General features: G+C 40.7%; 1 protein-coding gene across 1 annotated transcript in view; it reads right to left on the reverse strand.

Moving 5' to 3' along the window:
• Positions 1-9,491, reverse strand: part of LOC149221693 (CDP-diacylglycerol--glycerol-3-phosphate 3-phosphatidyltransferase 1, chloroplastic-like) — a 220,106-nt gene extending 210,615 nt beyond the window's left edge. Inside the window, 2 exon segments of the mRNA XM_089385191.1 lie at positions 8,401-8,692; positions 8,695-9,491. Of these exon segments, the coding sequence (XP_089241317.1) occupies positions 8,401-8,692; positions 8,695-9,022 (620 nt within the window). The 5' untranslated portion in view covers positions 9,023-9,491.
• Positions 9,492-22,990: the final 13,499 nt, after the last annotated feature.

Raw genomic sequence — 22,990 nt, forward strand, 5'->3', positions numbered from 1 at the left:
GGATGTAATTCAGAAGCCTGCAGAAACCCTAAATGTCTTGGATTGTATCTCCGAAAAGATAGCGAAACAAGATCTGAAATTCGGGCCCAAGCCTCACCAAGATTTTGGCTCAAGTGGGTTTTAATTGCAGAGTCTGAGCCTTCATAAAAAAACAATTATAGCGCAAATGCCATAATGCCCTGTTTGAGATGAAATTCTGGAGTTTACAAAAACCCTACCTTCCTCATATCATATCTTCGGAAATATAGCGAGACAAGATCTGAAATTCGGACCCGAGGTTTAGAACGATTTCGGCTCAAATGGGTTTTTTGTTTAGCTTTTGAAACGTCGCAGAGAAAAAGTTAATGGAAAAATGCCACAATGACCTGTTTGGAGCAGCAAAACCCTAGAATACAAAGCTCTGATACCAAATGTTATGAAACTAGCTCACAAAAAGATAGAAAAAATATATCAACGACTTAGCAATCAGCCTCTTCGAGGGGGCAACCTCCTTTACATTACACAAATGAACAATTCTTGGGTGATACAAATGACAAGACCTCCTTTCTATATATAGGAGTCTAAGGGGTCATAATATAATCAGAGCCGACATCACAATAATAATGTAATGGCACAAAAATAAAAATAATGGGTTTCTATGGGGCACAATAATAACAATATGGAGACTACATGGGCACAAAATATAATAAGGAGGTTGCACTAATAACAATATGGGATTACACTAGTAGTATAGGGACCTAACATCTATCATCCACAACCTTAAAGCAATGGTTTGGATTGGCTTCACTCCTAGTGAATCTCAGCGTCATCAGATAGCTATCAATCCTCTCATAACAAGCCCGGGGTGCTTGCTTTAAATCATAAAGAGCTTTCTTCAACCTGCATACATGAGATTCTCAATCATGAATATGAAACCCCTCGGTTGGTTCCACATCCGTGGTCTTGCTATTACATTAGGGGAATGGTCCCCTTGTAAGTTTTCCTTCAGTACAACTCGGACATGTACCTTCATGCTCTTCTTTGAATTCAGGCATCCCTGTCACCATTTATCTCACATCGAGTAGGGCCTTACAATGAAGATGGGCAGACCTCTGGTGCCATTGAAAAGATGTGTCACAATACATGGTCCCCAATGGACTTCCTGCAACTTGATACAAAGTGCCAACCCTGAACCCAAGAGTAAAAACATCTTTAAAATTCCTTTTCCAAACACGTACCTTTCCATCGATGAATGCCACCTTGTAACCTTTGTCTTCCATTGCCAAAATGGACACTAGGTTCTTCTTGAGATCAAGTACATAAAGAACTTTTTGTAAATGAATCGAGTTACCCTGATCCAATTGAAGAGTAGCATTCCCTACACCCTTTACGGGATAGGTGGCATCGTCTCCAAGAATAATCTCCAAGTTTGTTTCCTTCTCTATCAGATTAGAGAGAGCTTCCTTGTATCTGGTGAAGTGCCTTGAAGCACCACTATCAATAAGCCAATTTCCAAAAGAATCTGGAGGAGAGGTAGTGGAGAGGGCCGATATAAGATAATACTCCTTTTGCTTATCAGAAACAACATTTGATTCTTCATACCTGGAGTTCCTAGCTTTCTTGGAGGGTCAACCATTTCCTTGATGTCCTGCATTCCTTTTTCCTTTGCCATTGTCCCTGTCATTCATTCGATCATTGTTATTGAAGTTACCCCTGGAGTGATTGTGATCATCATCATGTGACGTCTCCCTTCTATTTGGACACTCCCTCGCATAGTGGCCAAACTTATTGCAAGTAAAGCATCTACCTTTCCTTCCACCCTTAGATCTGGACTTTCCATTGAAATGACCTTTAGACCCTGCATTATTTCTCCTTTTGGCATGAGCAAAGAAAGCAATAGGGTTGCCTCTATTAGAAGGAATTTATTGTTCCACCATCCTGGCTTCTTCTTGAATGCATTTCGACATCAATTCTTCAAACCCTGGAATTCGATCATTATTGAGAATAGTGGTTCTAAATATATACCACTCGGAAGGGAGTCCTCCAAGGGTAGTGATAGTTAGTTCCCTGTCAAGAATGACTTTTCCAATCGATAGAAGATCATTCTTGATCTCAGTGATCCTTAAGAAGTAGGATTGAACATCCTCGTCTTTGCCCTTCTTAATATCCTTCAACTTATTTTTTAGGAACAAAATTTGATTTGCATCACTAACCTTGAACATGCTTACCAATTTGTCTTGGATTTCCTTGGAGATGTTTAGATCAGAAATGTAGGCCACCAGACGCTTGTCAATGGAATCTCCGATAATCTTCTTCGCTTTGACTTCACCCTTGGTGTACTTGTTCTTTGAAGCAGTCGGTGCATTTGATGGCGGCTTAGGGATTTTACCCTTCACATAATCCAACACTTCTTGTTCTTCCAAAATTAGATCAAGAGACATCTTCCATCCGTGATAGTCAAACTTTTCACGGAGTTTGTCTTCAGCCGAGAAGTGGGATGAAGAACCCATTGAGCCTTTGACCTTTCCAATTGTCTTCAGTGATTGCTCTTTCACTCTAGCTTGGGCTTTGTCTTCACCTCGGCTCTGATACCATGTTAAATTTAGGTATGTTCTATGCTTAGAGCAATTTACTTCAATGTTTCATAATAGCCCAATGTCAATATTCAAATTAGCAATCACATCAGCATGATAGTAAAGTGCAGATAGAACATAAACATAAACAACAAAAGACAAGCCAAGACAAGAGAACAAAAGATGTGGCACCAGCCAGGGACAAACCCCAATGTGGGGAAACCCATGATCAATTCTTCAATAGTCCAGTAGAGAGAGAGATAGTACAAATACATTTGAAGTCAATACTTGACTTGCCAAAATAGGAGATCAGACATCAGAGATCTTCACCATGAAGATGACACAAATGAGGTTGCAGGTCTGATGACCAAAACTGAAGATATGCAGCAAATGATAGGCCTAGAATACCTCAACCAATTATCCCAAAATACGGAGGCTTTCCTTCAATGAGATTCTCCTTCCTTCGTTGCTTCACTGATCATGACAAGGTTGCTCATCTTTCTGAATGCAACACTTAGTGACCTTCAACTGTTGGCTATGGCCTGCGACCTAGCCCAGCAGTGGACTGTAGCTTTATTCCCTCCAACAAATGATCCAAACAACCCTTAAGCAACAGTCCCTAACTCCTCCCTATTGTGGATACTTCTGCCCAACATACCGAGTTCAAGAACAACTTGAACATACCCAAACAATACTGAAATGGCCACGTTGTCACCTACAGCGATGTTGCATTATCCATTATGACAGCGGCTAGGTGACTGCAGTTAGGTTGCATGTAAGGCCTCCTTCTAGACTACAACTAAGCCTTCTTATGACAGCTGTTAGGACTGCCTTTTACATCCTCCTGTAGCTGCGTATTAGGGTCTAGATGTTGCAGAATAGGATCACTCTCTAGCTATGAATTAAGCCTCAATAGTCTGCGGATTTAGGCCTCCTTAGGACAGCGTATAAGAGCCTCCTTGAACAATGAATAAGGGTCACCCTTAACTGTTGATTGAAGCCTCTAAAGACAACAGATCAAGGTCTCCTTTATGTTGCATTTGAGGGTCTCTTGTGACAGCGAGTTAAGGTCCCTTCATGACCTACGGCTAGCGCATTTAGGAGAGCATATGAGGGCTTCTCCTTTAGCTATGTATAGGCCTCCTTTACTACAGCTAGGTCTCCCTCTAGGACAAAGAATTAGGGCCTCCTTTACTACGGCTAGGTAGAATTAGGGCCTCCTTTGATCTGCGTTGAATCTCCCTTATACAGCGTATAGAAAGTCTTCTCTTGACAGCGTTTATGTAACGAATAAAATATATAAATAATATAAATATAATGTAAATGATAATAATCATAATTAATTATTAGTTAAGTAGTAATTAGGTTGAAGAGGCATGTCTAATTGAGACATGACTCTTCATGAAGAGACACTTACCTGATATAAAAGCAAGTCTCTCGTTCTCATTCATTCTGATTCTTATTCATATATTTAATAAATAATATTTGCATCCTCAATGGATAATTTCATATTCCAAACCTTCTGGAGTAATTAATTTATAGAAGGAACTTTGTTCGCTTCATTTGGTATCAGAGGAGTTCGGTCCTCTAGGTTGCTTCACCAGTGCAGAGCTCGTTCTCCGATCCAGGTCCTTGGCTACCGAAATTCGTCAACCTTGTTGTCGTACAATTGAAGCATTTTGCTCAGAATTTGGGAGTTTCTCATTTTCTCTGTTTTTCTAGGCCTTTTGCCATATAAAAAAAATAAATAAATAAATAAAATAAAAATAAAAATATAAGTAAATAAATTATAAAAAAATAAAAGTAAAAGAAAAAACAAAAACATATACAAAATCTCATACCAAGTATATTTAAAACTTTTTACGTGGAGAAGCACGTGGTTTTAAAAACAACCCATGGTAATTGCCCATGGTATTTTTAAAAAGTTAAAAAAACAAAACAAAAAACAAAAAAACCAAAGGAATACGTTTTACTTTTTACGTGGAGAACATTTTAACGGAAGTTTTAAAAACAACCCATGGTAATAGCCTATGGTATTTTAACATCGTGACTCTGTCATATGAAAAGACGTGACCTTTATATTTATTAAGTGGGTGACATTAAAAATTTATCAAGGAAGTAATTAAGTATATAAAAAAAAAGGGGACCAATTTATTATTAAAAAAAAGAAGCGAAACTATTATTATTATAAGATAATAAAGTTATTTTGAAAAGGGGTCTTAATATAAAGAAATACATAAATATATAGAGGGCAACAATATAAAGGAGTATTTTTTTTAATAAAAAGGTATTCAAGTTTTTAACAATCCACATTAAAGGAGAATATTTGAAAAAGATATATAAAAAATAAAAGAATTACTTAGAAATTTATTTAAAAAAAAAAAAAACCCCCAAGTTCATCTTAACAAAGTAAAAATGGAGTCAATTGTTGATGATAAAGAAATTGAGTGTAGTACAAAAATGAGAGATGAAAGGTTTCCTGAAACCTTTGGTAAATATGATGATACATTATTTCAAATCAAAGGATCGCTCTCAGGAAGAGACATCATAATCTCTATCTGTCCTGCTGAAAGAAGTAATTATGTTAGTCCTAAATGTGCTAACCAATTGGTGATCATTGAATCAAATATAGTTGAAACAAATATTTTTGGCAAACAATACAATACAAGCAATTTACACCTAAATATTGGAGATTATACTTTTACCTCAAAATTCACTGTGAAAACCTTACGTTTTGATGATAATGACATTGTTTTGGGGTTACCTTGGATGGAAACTCTAGGTTCCTTTATTCTAAATACAAAGAAGAAGTTTTTAACATTTTCTTACAAGAAAAAGAAAATAACGCTCCAAAATTTTACACTAAAACCAAATTCAGTAACACCAGAAGATATCTCAGATATTTCAAAAGTAATGTCTCAGGAAGGTAAAAAGGCATTACAAAATATGCAAAAAGAAATTGACAAAATCAATGTTGACAAAAATGAAGAAGCTTCTCAATTTAAAAACCATAGCGAAAAATTACTGTCGCAAATTAAGAAACTTAAGAAGGATAAGAAGTCATTAGAAAACAAGGTACAACAACTTATCGAGAAAGAAGCATCAAATGTAGGAATTCAAGTTGATGACAAAACAACAAATACACAAAACAACAAATACCGATCGAGTGAATATGACAACTGAAGAAGACAAGTCAGTGAAAGAAACGACACACTTAGATGTTGCAGTGTAGACAATGAACATCCCAAATGAATGTTCCATAACCATCTCAACAACATCTTTGCCAGAAGAAAATATAAAAATTGGCTACATGCCCAGAAAGGAGAAATCAAACCAAAAAGGTTCCATATTGGCATCCGAATCATGAGAACAGACGAATCAACCATGCTACATATTTGAACCAGTCAGAACCAAGACAACAAATTAATGTTTCAAAGAATAATGACGTAACATCAATTTCGTCTTCTGCTGACAAGTCGTTACTAAATTTTAGTGATCAGAATGTTATACAGAAGATTAATCTGGGATGGTCTGATCCCTTCTCAATGCGACAATTCTGTTTGTCACTAAGAAGATCATATCAACTTGTATCGACGAGAATGACTATCCCGAGAGAGAAAGACGTTCGAAGCCGAAAAGAGATCAAGCCTCTTTTCATCGACAAGCTTTGAGGACAAAGCTTTTTGAAGAAGGAGACAATGTAACGAATAAAATATATAAATAATATAAATATAATGTAAATGATAATAATCATAATTAATTATTAGTTAAGTAGTAATTAGGTTGAAGAGGCATGTCTAATTGAGACATGACTCTTCATGAAGAGACACTTGCCTGATATAAAAGCAAGCCTCTCGTTCTCATTCATTCTGATTCTTATTCATATATTTAATAAATAATATTTGCATCCTCAATGGATAATTTCATATTCCAAGTCTTCTGGAGTAATTAATTTATAGAAGGAACTTTGTTCGCTTCATTTATTTTATTCGTTAAAGTTTAGGGCTTGCACTTCACTACTAATTAGGCCTCCTCCTTGACTACGGCTAGGGCACGTTTAACTGCAGCTAGGGCACCTCCAAGACTGTCATTTGATCTCTTTAGGGCAGCGTATAAGATTCTTGCATGACTGTGGCTAGGGCACTCCCTCTAGATCTCTCTTTCACCAAAACCCAAACAAATGAAGAGAGAGATCACAAGAGATGAGTGTACAAAATGAATTGAAGTCCTCTTCTATTTATAATAAAACGTTGAGGATAGGTTGGGGTAATTTGGTTGTTGGCCGACCTTGACGAATTGTCACATAACACAAATAAATTCATATCTCCATGAATACATGTCGGAATTGGATGATCTTTAGACCAATCCTATACCTCTCGACGAGAGGAATCCAAGAAAATTATCAACGGCCATAGATAAGAAGACCCACATGGAGTTCGGCCCTAGTTGCCAATTTTAACAGGAGGGTTCTCCGTAATAACTCTTGTGATCGATGCGTAAATACTATGTTGCCTGGTTTTGTGTTAGTTGTGCTGCTAGTTGTGTTTGTATTGCATTACTTCTGAGATTGATGTCCACCATTGTGCACCATGAAGTTATCACATTTTCATTGGACACTCTAACTACACTTCCATAGCGTGGCAAGACACTTTTGTCCATTGAATATCCAAAATAGAGCAATTGTCAATTGCTTGTGCTGCTCAAAAGTGCCAACTCAAAAATATATAAAAACAAAAAACAAAAGAAAAACCAACAACTAAGATGCAGTTGGATCAGGCCATTTAATCCCAACTAACCTACCAATTTTTTTCTGGGAAGTCACTTCTAAGATGCTTCATCAGCAAGAAGCGACATCTAACATGGAGCTTGAATTGGTATGTGACCTACAAAATAACACGTCACATTGAAATTCACTAGGGCCTATTTTGCATACATTGCCTCACCCTGACAGACCAACGCCAAATTAAGGTAAAACTTTTCATGTCCTCACTCCATTGAACGAACTACACTATTGATGTAAAGCCAATTATCGTCACCTCGCCCTAACAACTCTAATAGATATACAACATCGCATCTGAAAATCAAAACTGGTCCACATATGTTGTATACATATTACAGAGTATAATCAAAAGATAGAAACAAACAAACAGGAATGCCGAACCAAGCAATTTCATGTTAGAAAACGTTGTGATGCTGGTCCCCAGGATGAAAGGCAATAAAGAAGTCCACATGGCTATATAATACACAAGAAGGTATAAAAATAATCACAAAGCTTCGAAGAATTGGGAGAAGCATAGAAAAGGACTTTTGGCTTCTCATACTATGTAAATGTCAAATAGGCGTTTAAAGGTTCATAACTCTTACGCTGGGAGAATATTTTCGTAGAATTGCAGGCAAAAATTTTAGTGTTACTTATCAAACTCAATACAGTTCAATCCAATGTAACTCAAAGTCCTCTTTGCTACATTATACTGACTTGACAATTCCTCTAATCTGTAACATTCCGTTGTATTGAACTATCAGGCCCGTTGCAGATAATAGGCTATATTTTCTATTGGTTTTCCTAGAGTCCTTTCAGGGCATTGATTCACTGTCAAGGTTGACGGTATAGTAAGCCATCAACCAAGATTCCATTCTCACCGTACTATGCACCCCGCCCAAATGACATGAGTTCAAATGGAATGAGACCCAGTACAAGTGCCGAGCAATTTTGGCATAATAACTACCCTTCAGGCTTCGCATGCAGTGTAGCCCCTTAGACCTTTCCAAAAAATAAATACATAAATATTTAAATGTGTACACACCATCCAAGCAACGGACCGAATGGAATATTTAAATGTGTACATACCATCCAAGCAATGGACCAGCCACCATCCGGGATATGGAGATGGCATTGGGCAAATTCACAAAAACCCCGGCTGCATCCGAAGCTGAAAGCTCCAATCTAGGGGCACTATTGAAGGACGCTGGCACTAACTGAACTCCTTGAACCGGCTGAGCATCGGAGAACTGCCACCTTCCCACGTGGACGAGCACCTTGGCTCCATCTGGCAAATGTTTCCTTACAAATGCGTTTATCCTCTGTTGACAGGACTCCTTCCTCCGCTCCCCTTCCCACTCATTCTCCCTGAACACAAATTTCCCGGGGGAGAAAGAGGAGTGGCCAACTGGGACAGCTGCCAAGTGGGTGACCACAGAAACAGAGGACCAGAAATACACTTGTTAAAGGGTGAATACAATATGCTGTGCGTGGAGGTAGACCTGGGAATGCAGGAATTAGGGTTTAAGGGTGAGAATAACAAAGGAGTAGGGAACCGACACCGGATGTGGGAAAGGTCGAAAGAAAAGGGAGACAAATTGGCAAGCTGATGTGAGAAATAGGGAGATGATGAATTTAAGGGGTTTCGATACCAGGACCACTGGGAACTAGTCTTTGACCATACCCTGCGGGCGGTCCCTGTTACTGCCATTACTGTGCTTGGGGGCTTTTACAATTTGATCTGTCCATGGTAGAAACTCGTCTTTATGATATTGGTCGTATGTCCCCTGCGCCGTTATGGTTTTCTTCAATTTTGGTTGGCCTGTTATGCCAGGGGCGGCGTGGCATTGGTGTTCCCTTGCTGTGCGGGATTTGGGACGTCACGCATAATCAGAAACCACAGGGGTGAAGTTAGCGTCCAATGTTGAACTCAGCCCATAGAGATAAAGATATCCCTATCCTTACTAAGGTCATTCACAGGAATTTTAGCTTCACACGACATTGATGGAAATGAATGCAATATGATTACACAATTCTTCCCTGATACGCGAATTATGGAATCATAGTATGGCTTGTAGATTATGTAAACTGTTGAATCTTTGAAAAGTAAATGCATTTAACATTGCAGGTCCAACCAAACCAAATCAAATGAAACATTTTTATATCATTATCAAGGCTCAAAATGAAGTGATGCATTGTTGGTATCTGATTGATTGGTATATAAATAAGACCGTGTAGCTACTCTGCTACTTAGTTTAATAAAATAAAATAATATTTTAATATTATAATATAAAATAATTTTATTATTACAAACCATAATAAAATTGTAAAATTTATTTTTTTATTAATTTTTTAGTATAATTAAATAATTTTTGGGTAGATAAAGGTTATATAAAATTGACATTGAAGAAAATGATAATAAGTTAATAATTATTTATTTAATACTCAATAATGGCAATTTTTTTATATAATGTTTTTATTATAGTACACATGTCATGTCATTAAAGTATAGATTGATATAATGAGAGTTGTACAAATTGTACACGTTTTCTTCTTTCTTTCTTTTTTTAAGCTTAAATCTATTAATGTAACATATAATACAGAGAATTCTAGGCATCAGAGTGCCACCATACAGTCAGCAAGATATCAAAAATTGAGCCGCCCGCAAGGGGAAACCGGCTCGAGAAGTGTTTGAAAGCTGCCTCGCAAGAGGAAACCAGCCTTGAGTTAACAACAGTAAGCCAAAAAACTGAGCCGCCCACCAGGGGAAACCGACTCGTACATAGATTAAGAACTAATTTAACTACAGAGATCAGCTTAGACACGCTTAGATACATAGGCGACAAAACCAACAAAATGCTCAAAAGACTAGACATGATGGCGAGAAAAAGCAGAGGCACTAGAGTCCATAGTCACCCGAGGGCGATTCCTCTTCAATTCTGCACCACCATCCTTCCTTGTCATCAGGATCTGGATCGGGAACCCTTTGAGGAGCGTCATCCACCGCTTCACGCTCGCCTGCAGTCGTCCCGGTGTTCTGGAGCTGGCCAGAGCTGCTTTCATCAGGATCTGGATCGGGAACCCTTTGAGGAGCGTCATCCACCGCTTCACGCTCGCCTGCAGTCGTCCCAGTGTTCTGGAGCGGGCCAGAGCTGCTTTCATCGGCCAAGCGAGAGGGACTATTATCTACGGGCAGAGGAACAGGCGGAACAGAAGGGGAGGCCTGCAGGCTGATAGGGGGCGCAGAAGACGGGGGAGAGGCGACGAAAGCAGGCCGAGGTTCAATGTAATGGTGAGAGGCGAAGGTAACATTCCGCGGGGAGGGAGGGAGGCGACGAGCTTGACCACTTCCACGAATACGATGGGGAGCACTTTCACTGGGACTGCGAGAGGGGGACAAGCAAGAGGAAGGGGAAGGGGAGGGATTAGGCCTGGAGCCTCCCCTGCGGCATCTCATACGGTGCCTCAGCTTTGGCATTGCAACACAGAAGTCGTGAGAGCCGGCGGAAATGAGAGAGGGTCCCAACAGAGGAAGGTGGGGGCGAAAGCCGAACAGAGCAGGGAGGAGCTGAGCATAGAACGGGTTGTGCGAGTGATGATGTCCAGGGATGAAACTAATGCAGGACGCCAGCGAGCAGCGCTTTCCAACCGTGGTGTGAAGGTTGTGCACTTCAGCTTCTGGCGAACAGCAAGAACCTACAGGCAAGAGTTGTCTCGACATGGAGACCGGCAGAGCACCACAATTCCAAATCAAAGCATCTGAATTCTCAACTGAGGACGGGGTCACAGGGGCCGGAGGTTTCATGTTGAAACTCTTTGTGTCTCGGCCTCCCCACCGATATAAATGTCGCGTAGGGTGACGGCCCATCAACTTAATTGTTCCAGAGGTGAGTACCTGCCTTCCGCCGGCGAACCAGTGGGCTTGCCACGCGCCCGTCTGCCGGATCGTAACCTCCATCACGTCAATGCCCACCCGCATCCGGGGTGAAGTTGTCCTGATGCACCAGCTGAGTGCATTCCTGAAGGAGTTTGCTATCATTGAGACTAGAGAGGGGCCCTGCAGAGAGGGTCTGGGCGTTCGTTACCCCTTTGTTAGCCAGCAGATCTGCCACTTTGTTGCCAGATCTTCTAGTGTGCTTGAGGTAGATAGCTCTGTGCTCTTGCAACCATTCAGCTATGAGTTCCAATCTTGCCATGAGCCTCCAACTGTCCGCTACTCTTGAGGGAGGGGAGCCTGAGAGGATCTTACTGATCATGTTGATGATGATTTGGGAGTCGCCCTCAATCTCGATAGGGAAAAAATTATGGAGCTGGGCTAGCTGCATACCTTGCCATAGACCTTCTAGTTCCACAGAGTTATTGGTGTCCCATCCCATAGAGCCATAGTAAACGAGCATGGGGTCCCCTTTATGGTTGCGAAAAATTCCCCCAAACCCACCTCCCCAGGATTACCTTTGGAGGCTCCGTCAAAGTTGAGCTTTATGACACCCTCTAGGGGGGAGACCCATTTTTCATTAGAATTTGCCTTTGGGACTCTTCGACCAATCGACTCAGGACTCGGATTGAGCTTGAGCTGCCAATTGTTCCAAACTTGTTGCTCCTGGGGCAGAATAGGGAAATCTTCCTTCTGCCATTTTTGCAGCGCTAAGGTTTCCTGGAGATTACTGCAGTAATTGAACCAGAGGATTTCCAGAGGGGTAGACTGGTTCTTGAAGATCTGTTTATTCCTCTCCTTCCAGATATGCCATAAGATGAGACCTGGAATGTGCCTCCAGAGAGAGTTGAGCATATTGCATCGGTAGGGTGCAGCTGGCCAATTACGAATGATAGTATTTAAGTCCTCGGACTGTCGACCATCTCTTCTGCACTTGGAGCTGACACTTTCCCAAAAGAAGGCAGCCAGAGGGCAAGTCAGCATAAGATGTTGAATAGTCTCCTCTTGATTATTACAGTTGGGGCATCTGGAAGGCCCAATGAAGCCTCTCTTCATTAAATTGTCCCATGTGAGGATTTTCTTGTGACAAAGCAACCACAGGAACGAGGAAACCTTGGGCCAAAGCTGCGGTGACCACAGCTCTTTCCAGATGGGGTCAGGGGGTTCGAGAGTCTGGGTCATCAGGGCATAGGCTTCCTAAGTGGTGAACTTGCCTTTGGGAGAGTGTCCCTAGCGAAGGATATCCTGCTTGTCTGAGTATCTGATTTTCCTGCTGATTAGTTCTACTTCCAGCATTGGATGAGCCTGAACTTGTTGGTTGTTCAAGCAGCTTGCAGCCGTTTTCCAGTGCCTATACCCTTGAGCATGGTTTTCCTCCCAGAATTGGTGAACCGTGGCTTCCAGAGGAGCGATCAAATCAAACTGGAGGGGCGGTTTGATGGTTGAGAGGAGCTTGGGTTGCTGATGCCACGAGTTTGTCCAGAACCTAGCTATGCGACCGTTGCAGACCTCCCAGAAACTATGATCCTGAATAAGAAGACGGTGTTGTTTGGCAGCGTTCCAGATCAGTGAGCCTGCTTCCACAATAGACAGTCGAATGAGCTCTGAATGGGGTCTATGGTTGGCATATTTGGCATTCCAGAGTTTCGCCCATGGGGAAGAGGGGGAGGATAGCCATTGCCACCAGATCTTAGCCCCCATGATAGCGTTGTTGTGCTGAGGGTCGCGGAGGCCTAGCCCCCCCAATAGCTTTGGCTTGCAGATCGTATTCCACTTGACCAAGGCCCATTTTCTGTTCTGTCCGGATGCTCCCCACAGGAAGTTGCGCTGAAGAGATCTGATCTGCTTGAGGACCCATTTCGGGGCTGCAAGGACCGAGAAGAGATAGAGTGGCATGGATTGAAGGACAGACTTGACCAGAATAAGTCTACTAGGAAGGTTGAGGGGGCGAAAGGTCAAGGAGGATAATTTAGCTTCGAGTTTATCCAAGAGAGATCTCCAAGAAGAGTGCTTGAGCGCTGAGACAATCAAGGGGGCTCCAAGGTACTTGGCGGGCAGCTTGGCAATGGAGAATCCGAGGATTCTAGCAATGCGATGTTGAATGAGTATAGCAGTGTTAAAGAAGAAGATTTGCGACTTGGAGGCATTGACAGTCATTCCTGAAGCTTCGGCAAACAAATCAAGCAAGCTCTTGAAGGCGGAGGCTTCATGGGCTGAAGGATGACCAAACAGCATAGTGTCGTCCACAAATTGCTGGTGGGTGTGAGCAGGGGTCTCATGAACGGAGATGCCACGAAGCTGATGCGAATGAAGGGCATGAGAGATGGTCCGACCTAGCCCCTCCGCCATGAGCACAAAGAGAAAGGGGGACAGGGGATCGCCTTGGCGAATGCCACGAGAGGGGGAGAAGGGATGAGAGGGGATACCATTGACCAGGACAGAGAAAAAAGAAGAGGAGATCAGGCTCATGACCCATCTTATCCAAGGAGGGCTGAAACCAAAAGCTGCTAGCATCTGTTGAATGAAATTCCAATTAAGTTTGTCAAAAGCTTTTGATAAATCAATCTTAAGGAGCATACCTGGCTTTTTAGTCTGCTTCAGCGAATGCATAATCTCATGAGTGAGAATGATGCCATCCAGGATTTGTCGCCCCTCTACATAACCAGTTTGCTCAGGCGAGATGAGCAAAGGAAGCAACGGCTTTAACCTGTTGGCAATAACTTTGGAGATGATCTTGTAGATGACATTGCAGAGGGCAATGGGGCGAAATTTGTCAGGCGTGGCTGCTTGGTCCTCCTTGGGGATCAGGGTTATGAAAGTGGCATTAAGAGATGGGAGAAGCCAATGCATGGATCTGGACTCCTCCACTAATTGCCAGATCTCATCTTTGATCAAATCCCAGAAATGATGAAAGAAGTTGGAAGTGAAGCCATCGGGTCCTGGAGCTTTACCTTCCTTGTTTTGGAGGACAGCCTGTTCAACTTCCAAAAGAGTGACAGGGCGAAGAAGAAGATGATTGTGCTCCTCCATGATTAGCTTTGGTATGTGTTGCAGGATTTTGTTAATTGCTGGTCGCCTGTCAGACTGGTCTTCCTGCACCACCGATTTGAGATGAGAGACCAATTCAGCTTCTATGGCCTGATGCTGCTCCAGTCTTTCTCCTGTTGGGCTAAGGAGAAAGTTAATATTGTTACACATCCTACGTTGAATGGTAGAGCGGTGGAAAAATTTAGTGTTCCGTTCTCCTTCCTTTAACCATCTGATCCGGGATTTTTGTTTCCAGAGAATCTCTTCTTGCTGCCTTCTTTCCTCCAACTGATTGAAGAGACTTTGCTCTTTCAGGTCAGATGCTTCATTGCGGCCTTCTTGGATGATACGAAGCTGTAACTCCACCATTTCTTGTTCCAGGAGCCTTTGCTGTTGGAAGATGTTGCCAAAGGTAGAATGGTTCCACTTTTTAATGCGGGCTTTGAGATCTTTGAGGTGCTGCTGAAACTGGAACATCTTGGAACCTGGAGGAGGAATGAAAGCTCGCCAAGCGGAGTGAACCATTTCCTTGAAGCTTGGGTGGGAGAGCCAGAAAGCCTCAAATCAGAAGGGTCTTTTGATGTGGTCCCCTGGTCTGGTCCATTGCAGAGAAATGGGCCAGTGGTCCAACCCTGAAAAAGGCAAAATTGTGGCTTGGAAATCACCTCCAATATGTATGGCATTGTCCGAAAGGAGAAATCTATCCAGTTTGGATGCTATCTGTTGAGCGCCCACTCTCTTGTTGTTCCAGGTGTGATTTCCATTGGCAAAGGGAAGATCGATCAACCAGTTCCGCTGGATGAAGTCTTTGAAATGGGTGTTGTCCACCTCTAGTTTTGCTCTGCCACCTCTTTTTTCATCCAGGCTGGTGATCATGTTAAAATCGCCCCCCAGGATCCAGAGGGGGTGAGCTCTGGTAGAATTGAGTTGTTCTACCGTATTTAACAGAGCGATTTTCCTTGTAGCCTCCTGAGGGAAATATGCATTAGAAAGATTCCCATGCAGATTGGTCCCGTGGATGTGGAAAGAGGCCTGAATTAGATTGTGAGTAGCGTGGGCATCATTTATTGAAACAGCTTTTGGATCCCAAGCGATGGCTAGACCGCCTGATGCTCTGGAGGCATCAACTGCGACGGAGTGACACCCTGGCCAGGCTTTTGAAAGAATGGGGCCAAGGGTTTGACTTGTGCATTTAGTTTCCTGCAGGAAAAAGACTTGAAGTTTTTCCATCTGTATCAGATTTTTTATTGTACGGACTTTTGAGGGGCCGTTTAGACCCCTTATATTCCACGAGATGAGTTTCATTGAGAACTTCCTTCACGGGGCGGGAAAAACTTGGTAAGTTTGGGATACCTACCAGATTCTACAAGCATCTCCCCCAGGAGAATAGTCCTCTGTAGATCAGATTTCCTCCCTCTCTTCTTTGAGTCTTTAAAGAGTTTCTTCCCATCCCATGGGCGTCCCTGCTGGATGCCTAGGGATTTTTGATTCTGCTGCGCGCGGGCAAGAGCCACAGTTAGGTTCTCAATCTGCTTCTTCGAGATCTGGTCAAAGTCCTTTTTTTTGCATGCTTGCTCAAGAGTGAAGATGTCTAGGTCTCCTATATCTACCATTTCATTTTCATCTTCCATGGGAGTGATCTGGTTCTCATTAGCCCCAATATTGTCAACCTCCATGTTGCGAGGATGGCCAGAGCTAGATTCAGGCGTCGAGCTAAGCGGGGGCTTGGGGATGGTTTCCGAGAGGGGGGTATCAGAAATAGGGGTGGCTAGGATTTCAAAGCTATTGCTGGTAGAGGGTGGAAGCGGGGCTTGAGAGGGGGGTTTGGGGTTCAGAGGAGGGGATTTCTTGTTGTGGCGGTGCCGGTTCTAGACTTTAGTGAAGCCTTCAGCATCAGGGGTAGAGGCAGAATCCGAGGGCTTACAAGGAGGCGCATTCAGAGGACAATCACGGAATAAATGTCCATGGGTATGGCATTTCCTGCATCTAAAAGGCACATGTTCATAATCTATGGTTTGCACCCATTCATAATCATCGTGAGAGAGACTTACTGAGTCGGGGAGAGCTTGCGCGAGGTGCATGAAGACGCAGATCCGAGCATAGGAGGTGTACCGCCTGAGCTTTGTTTCCTCTGCAATTTTAATGAATTCGCCAAGACCGTTGCCAATATCCTTTAGGGATTCTTCGTCCCAATATTCCAGCGGCAAGGAGTAGAGTCAAATCCAGACAGGCACCCAACTAAAGTCCTCTTTATCCGGGTTGAATATTTCGATCCAGTCCCTGAGATAGAGACCTGAGGAGTTGAAAAAGTAGGGGCCTTCATCCATGACTCGATTCTTATCTTCGAGGCAGTTAAAAATGGCAGTGAAGAATCCTTTCGGTCTGAGTTGCAGTGTTACCTGCCCTTTTGGCTTCCATTTGGCCCTAATCCATCCATGTAGGGCTTTTTTAGTTGGCCAAAACCCGACGAATTTGCCAATCAGCGCGTGGTCTCTCATGTACTGGATCTGGCCATTGATCTTGTGGCTCGGTAGCTCGATCTTGGGACGTTCCATTGCTATTGGTCTACAGGTAGCAGAGGTGGCTTTGGGTACCTCTGTAGTGCCTTGCGCTTCTGTCGTTTTGTCCTCTGGACTGTCCGGCTTATCACCCAGTGGAATCTTCTGCGTGTTGTTGTCCTGCGGTTTTTGGCCTGTTGCAGAGCCCTGTGCATTACCTTGAATAGGTTGGTTTGTGTCGTCTGACATCTTTTTGGACATCTCAGCATTGACGTTGGGGGAGGCATTGAGAGCCTCCCCCTGAGACGCTCCCATTGAAAGGGATCAGCAGATGTAATGACCCGGATGTGGACTGGGTCAGCGATTGTTGGCAAAACAGTTTGCAGTGTGTGGCGCCGTAACAGGGAGGCTAGAAACCCTAGCCCGAAAGTTGCAGAGCCCTACTTCTCTCCCCCGCTTAACATTGATCTATCCATCTGTACACGTGTTATTTTTACATATGTTTTTTAAATTTATATTTTTTAAATTATTATTTTGTAAATTAAAAAATAAAACCCATAAAAATTGTCTATTCTTTACACCAATAAGAAAATGGAATTTTTTGAATTTAATTACAAACCATTTGTGTCTATGGTACATAGTAATTAATATATAATATTATTTTTCAAATTATTTATATTTATTCTACATAGTAATTAGTGATATAGTACATAGTAATTAATAATAAAGTACGCAAAAGTCAATTATTGCCATCATTACACAATAAGAGGGGATACATTTCAACCAATCATATTTGAGATAAATAGAAATAAATTTTATTTAAAAATAATAAATTTAATTTCATAATGTTAAACTTTGGATAGATTTTAATTTTTTTAGTCAATGAAAAACTAAATACGTTATATCATGCCAGCGGCAGGTATAATAATAATATTTTTATATATGTTTTTCTTTTTTAGAAGTGGAGATATTGATAATCTTTCCAATTATAGAACCATTATGATCAATCATTTATTTGCAAAGCTTTTCGGCAACATGGTAAAAAATAGAATCAGTAAGTGCATAGAAATAAGAGAAGAGGGCAAAAGGACAAGCAGGTTTTAGGCCAAAACGTTGTACAGTGGATCATGGTATTACATTGAGACACATTATTGAAAAGGTTTGGGACGACAAAGAAGAAGCATTTTGTTGTTTTGTCGACTTCAAAAAGGCATTTGACACGGTGCCTAGAGATAAGTTGTGGCGTAGAATGGAAGAACTTGACATTCCTTTGCATTATAGAGTCGTTGTCCATAGACTTTATGAAGAGGTGAAAGTCAAAATTAGAACCTCAACCGATATTTCAGAAAGTTTTAGAAGTGACATCAGAGTCAAGTAAGTTTGCCCTTTATCCCCTACTCTTTTTGGTTTATATATTGATAAATTGGAATAGTGGCTAAATCTGGAAGGTGGAGATGGTGTTCGGTTGGAGGAGTCTGTGATAAAGCTTCTTTTATATGTTGATGATCTTGTATTGATTTCTAAATCGACCCATGGATTGCAGACGCACCTATATGTCCTTGAGCATTTTTATAGAGTAGTGGGGATGCAAGTCAATACTAGCAAGACCAAAATAATGATTTTCTCTAATAAAAGGAAGCAAAGCCGGCATGCATTCTTCTTTTAAGGCAACATTCTTGAAGAAGTAAATGAGTATAGTTACCTCAGGATTGATTTCAACAACAAACTTAATTGGGAGGACTATAAAAAGAATAGAATTTTAGGAGGGTGGAAAGCATTATATGCTCTTCAAAACATATGCAGAGAAGCAGAGTTATGGGATTGGAAAACGATTAAAGTGATTTTTGGACTCCTAGTTTGTCCAATGATTTTATATGGGTGTGAATTATGGGTTAGCAGTAGCCTCGTCTCAAAATGGAAACAAATCGAGAAAATCCAAAAACGTTTGATCATGAGCAAGTTCAAAATAAAAAGTTTGGTACCTTATGAGATAATGTTGAGTGTAACAAGAGCAACTCCCATTGAAGCAATTGCTATGGTGTGGCCCATAAGATATCTAAAAATAATTGAGCAAGTGGGAGTGGGAAGATGGCCTAATGTTATCTTCAATGAAGGCATGAGTGAAAGAAAGAAAACATGGATGAGACAAAACTACACATAGATGAAAAAACGAAATATCTACCTCAATGCCTGCCCCGCAAATAGCAAGGAGTTAAAAAAACTTGTTATGGAGAAGTTTCATAAACAAGTATGGGGAAAAGAGTTGGGTAGAAAGAAGAAGTACTACATTGAGGAATTCAACCCTATGTGTGATCTACAACAAAAAGAGTTCATTGGAGCTAGCATTTCATGGAGGGCAAAGGTTCTTATTACTCAATTAAGAACCAACTCGCATCAACTTCGGTGTGAACCAGGATGGTGGAAAAGACCTAAAGAAGCTTGGGAAGAACGAGTGTGTACATTTTGCATGTCTGGGGTAGTGGAATCGGAAAAACATTTCGTTTTGGAATGCGATGCATTCAAAGACATCAAAGAAAGTTATGGGAATATGTTAGCATCAATTCCTTGGCATTGTCTTTTCAGCGAGCAGATTGTTGGAAGGTTGGGCCAACTCATCATCAATTTGAATAAGAAAATGATTGAATTGCAAAAGGCGAAAAGCAGGGAACTGATGGTCCCACAGACTATTTTTAGTCTCGTGGATGCTAAAATATCATTTCATTTCATATAGGAAATTATTTAGACTCAAGATAAGAGTGACTTGTCATACAAGGTGATGTTAATGTCTTCATTTGGATTTGGTAATGTTAATGTTTTAATTAGGATTCAAGTATCTTGGTGACTTGTAATATAAGATGATGTTAATGCCCTTGCTAGGATTGAGTATCTTCAATTGCATGTGTGTGCACATGTTTATGTTAGTTGTATACTAGTACTTGTAATGATAGTTAAGGCTAAGTGTCTTTTTGGCAATTTTAGATAACTATAAACTCCTCTCGTGACTTTTTGGCAAAAGAAATCTAGTTGGAATGTTTTTGGTTGCTCTTGCTCCTACATGTACTTAGTTTTACTAGCCACATCCTAATATATGGAAGGAAGTCCAAAAAAAAACTCCATTTAGTTTTAATAAAATGATAAAGAATGTTTAGACACCACAATGGCAAGGATGACAAAAGAGAAAACATGAAAGCAAAATCCAAGGAGCGATTCCTAATGCATGGAAACCATGGACATGGAGGAAGGTCTTTATATAAATATTGTCAAACCACAAAAAGAGAGACTAGGAGAACATAGTGCTCTAAAAATTAGAAACTTGAAGAATGCACTCATCCTCATATGTACCCATTATCATTGTAGCTATGATGACACCCTCAAGGAGAGACCAACATATTTCAAATTAAATGCCCCCCACTTCTTCAAAATCATCCCTCAATTCTTCGCATGAATTTGTTCAACTCTTAACAATTTTGTGGTACAATCATGGGATAATTAAGTATCTCGTTCTATGGAGAGTTATTACATTCCATATTCATCGTTAACATGAGAAGGGGAGGCATTACTTCATGTTTCAATTGCCTCCTACTCGTAATTAGTGAAGCCCCTAACTCATTCTTTTTTAGTGTTACATTTCTTCCAAGGAATTATGCCTCCTTACTCTTGTTAGCTTGCAATAATGGGTGACCTCCAGTGCCATCATGAAGGTATATAGTGTTATCAAATGGAAATTGCAAAGCCCAAAGCTACAAAGGTCACTAGGGAGGAACAACTTTTGTGCATGCAATGAGTGATCAACTCTCTTCATGCATATAATAATAAACTAGCTTGGGGAAATGGGAACGGGGTCCAATAACAAATGCATGCCTTGCGATGTTGGAAAGAGGAAACCAGTGGGGAGATGCCCAACCTCCCACGACAATAAGATAGATCTGTGACCTCTCTAATTTTGATTCGTGGTGATGTAGTGGAGTTGTGATAAATGTTACAAACCTCACCTTTGAACGAACATGGCCCCCATATGGCAACCCCTTCTAATGTAGACAAAAGAGTGCCAAACAAGTAACTAGATGTTTAGTCGATGTTTGTTTTTATGTGGAAGCTTTGTTAATGTGGTAGTTGTAAAGGTAGTTTTTAATTGTGGTTTGGTTCAAAAAGAGCTTCGCTTACCTTTTATATCTACTATTGTGCTCAAATTATCCTCGACATATGTAAATTGTTTGGGTCAAGCCAAAATCTCTCTTTTTGTTGATACAATCATTATTATTACTATGAAAAAATAAATATACAAAAAAAAACAACCACAATGAACATTGAATTTGGAATATAGACACTATCATAAAAGCCAAACCAAAACTAAGAATGTCCATGCCCTATGGGCTAATAAACAAAAATGTGAATGTTCATATTCCAAGGACCAACAATCACAACATCATAATCATAAACATAAAAGTGCACATAAAGGCCAAATGATCGTCATATATAATGGCATCAAACATAGTAATTATGTCAAGTAAAGGTTGCTTGTCATCTTATTTTGGGCCCCAGCCATCAAGGGTAATCTCATCAATAAGGGGCCTAGGGTCCCATCCACCATCATCTTACTACATAAGTTACCTCTCCATTGAATTGATTAACTTTAGCCATGAATAATTATCATTATGAGAACAAGGGGGAGTTGATTGGCTATGGAACTCCTTGATTTGGCACTCACCACATCATCCTACACTTTGATCTACAAGTGGAAGTTGGTACAATTCAAATCACCATCATATTAAGCAAAATTATAGTAATGTCAAACATTCGTAATTACATAATCATTTCAATTTTCCAAATAAAAAAACAAATTTTATATCCTAACTAATTGTCATGTTGCATATAACTTGACAACATGAGGGAGTTGATTACTAAGGAGGGTAGATTTCTAAGTAATGGTGGTAAGGAGTAGTTAGCTAAAGAACTCCAAGGCCCAATACCAAGATGACTTAGCAAAAGAGCATAACAAAAACAAGCGTGTAATGATATTGGGTTGGGACACTCCCAGTTATTGACTTTCTTCGCAAACATGAAGGTCGCCCAATATCAAAGACTATGAAAAATTGTGTTATTTTGTTTGATATATGGTTTCTAGATAGTTTGGAGCTAGAACGACTAAGTCATCTACTAAGAAGGCAACTTGCACGCTTTATTGGGCTAAAAACTCAAAATGGGCATTGTACTCGACCAATGATAAGCATCTAATATGTGGTCTTTTCTAAACCTTTGGTGAAATGCAACTTTAAGTCTCTCCACTAAGCAACAAGGATTTGCAAACCAAGCTCAAGAAACAATTCATCTAGAATGAGTTATTGAAAATGATTTACAATCCACCTAATTGTTTTAGCTAAATTGAATCCAACCTCGAAGGAGAGTGCTTCTAATATCTAGTCTAATATTAACATTAATTTGAATGATGCCATGCCTATACAAGCACTTGACCAAAAATTAAATGGATTCTATGAAATATTTACCATTGTATTGAACAATAGACGATAGTGCTAATTAAAAGATGAACCATCTCTTAACGAGTCATTTTTTCAAGTTAACTAAGGTATAATGGCCTCCCAAGCTTTCCATATGCTTTGCACCATAAATGTCCCTTTAATCTCCACTTGAGTTACCATGAGTGATCCAGATTTAAACAGGAATGCAACAAATTACAGATATAACCATACATATAGAGATGCAGCAGAAATAATACTTCATTTCATTACTGTAAAACACTGAAATATGCTTACAAACAGAAATGGAAATAAACTAGCTAGGGCGATGGTAGCTTATCTCTGAGAAAAGATGTGGCAGCTACATGCCTCTGAACTGTCATACAATGAGGCTCGAAGGCCTATTTATTGTTGAGAAACAATGGAAAACCCTAAACATCCAAAAAACCTAACCCTAGGAGATGAAGCGCCAAACTATGGGCCCCGTTTTGGTAAATTGGTACATCAACTTCTCGGGGTCGTAACTTTGGCATATGATCTCCGTTTGACGTGCATAATACTTCGTTAGAAAGATCTATCCCAAAAAACGTCATTTAGGGCCTCAAAACGGCTCCGGAAGTTCAAGACCCGAAAAAATACTAAAAATAGTAAATTGTGCTACAATTAAGGAAATTGAAAGATTGAAAAAAACAATGGTGGGGGTCCATGTGGAATTGGCGGGTGGCCACCAATATCCACCTGGATCA

Source organism: Pinus tabuliformis, chromosome Q (assembly GCF_031772625.1).
Source record: "Pinus tabuliformis cultivar Carrire ecotype Pingquan chromosome Q, CPIR1, whole genome shotgun sequence".
In the NCBI taxonomy this organism is placed as follows: Eukaryota; Viridiplantae; Streptophyta; class Pinopsida; order Pinales; family Pinaceae; genus Pinus; species Pinus tabuliformis.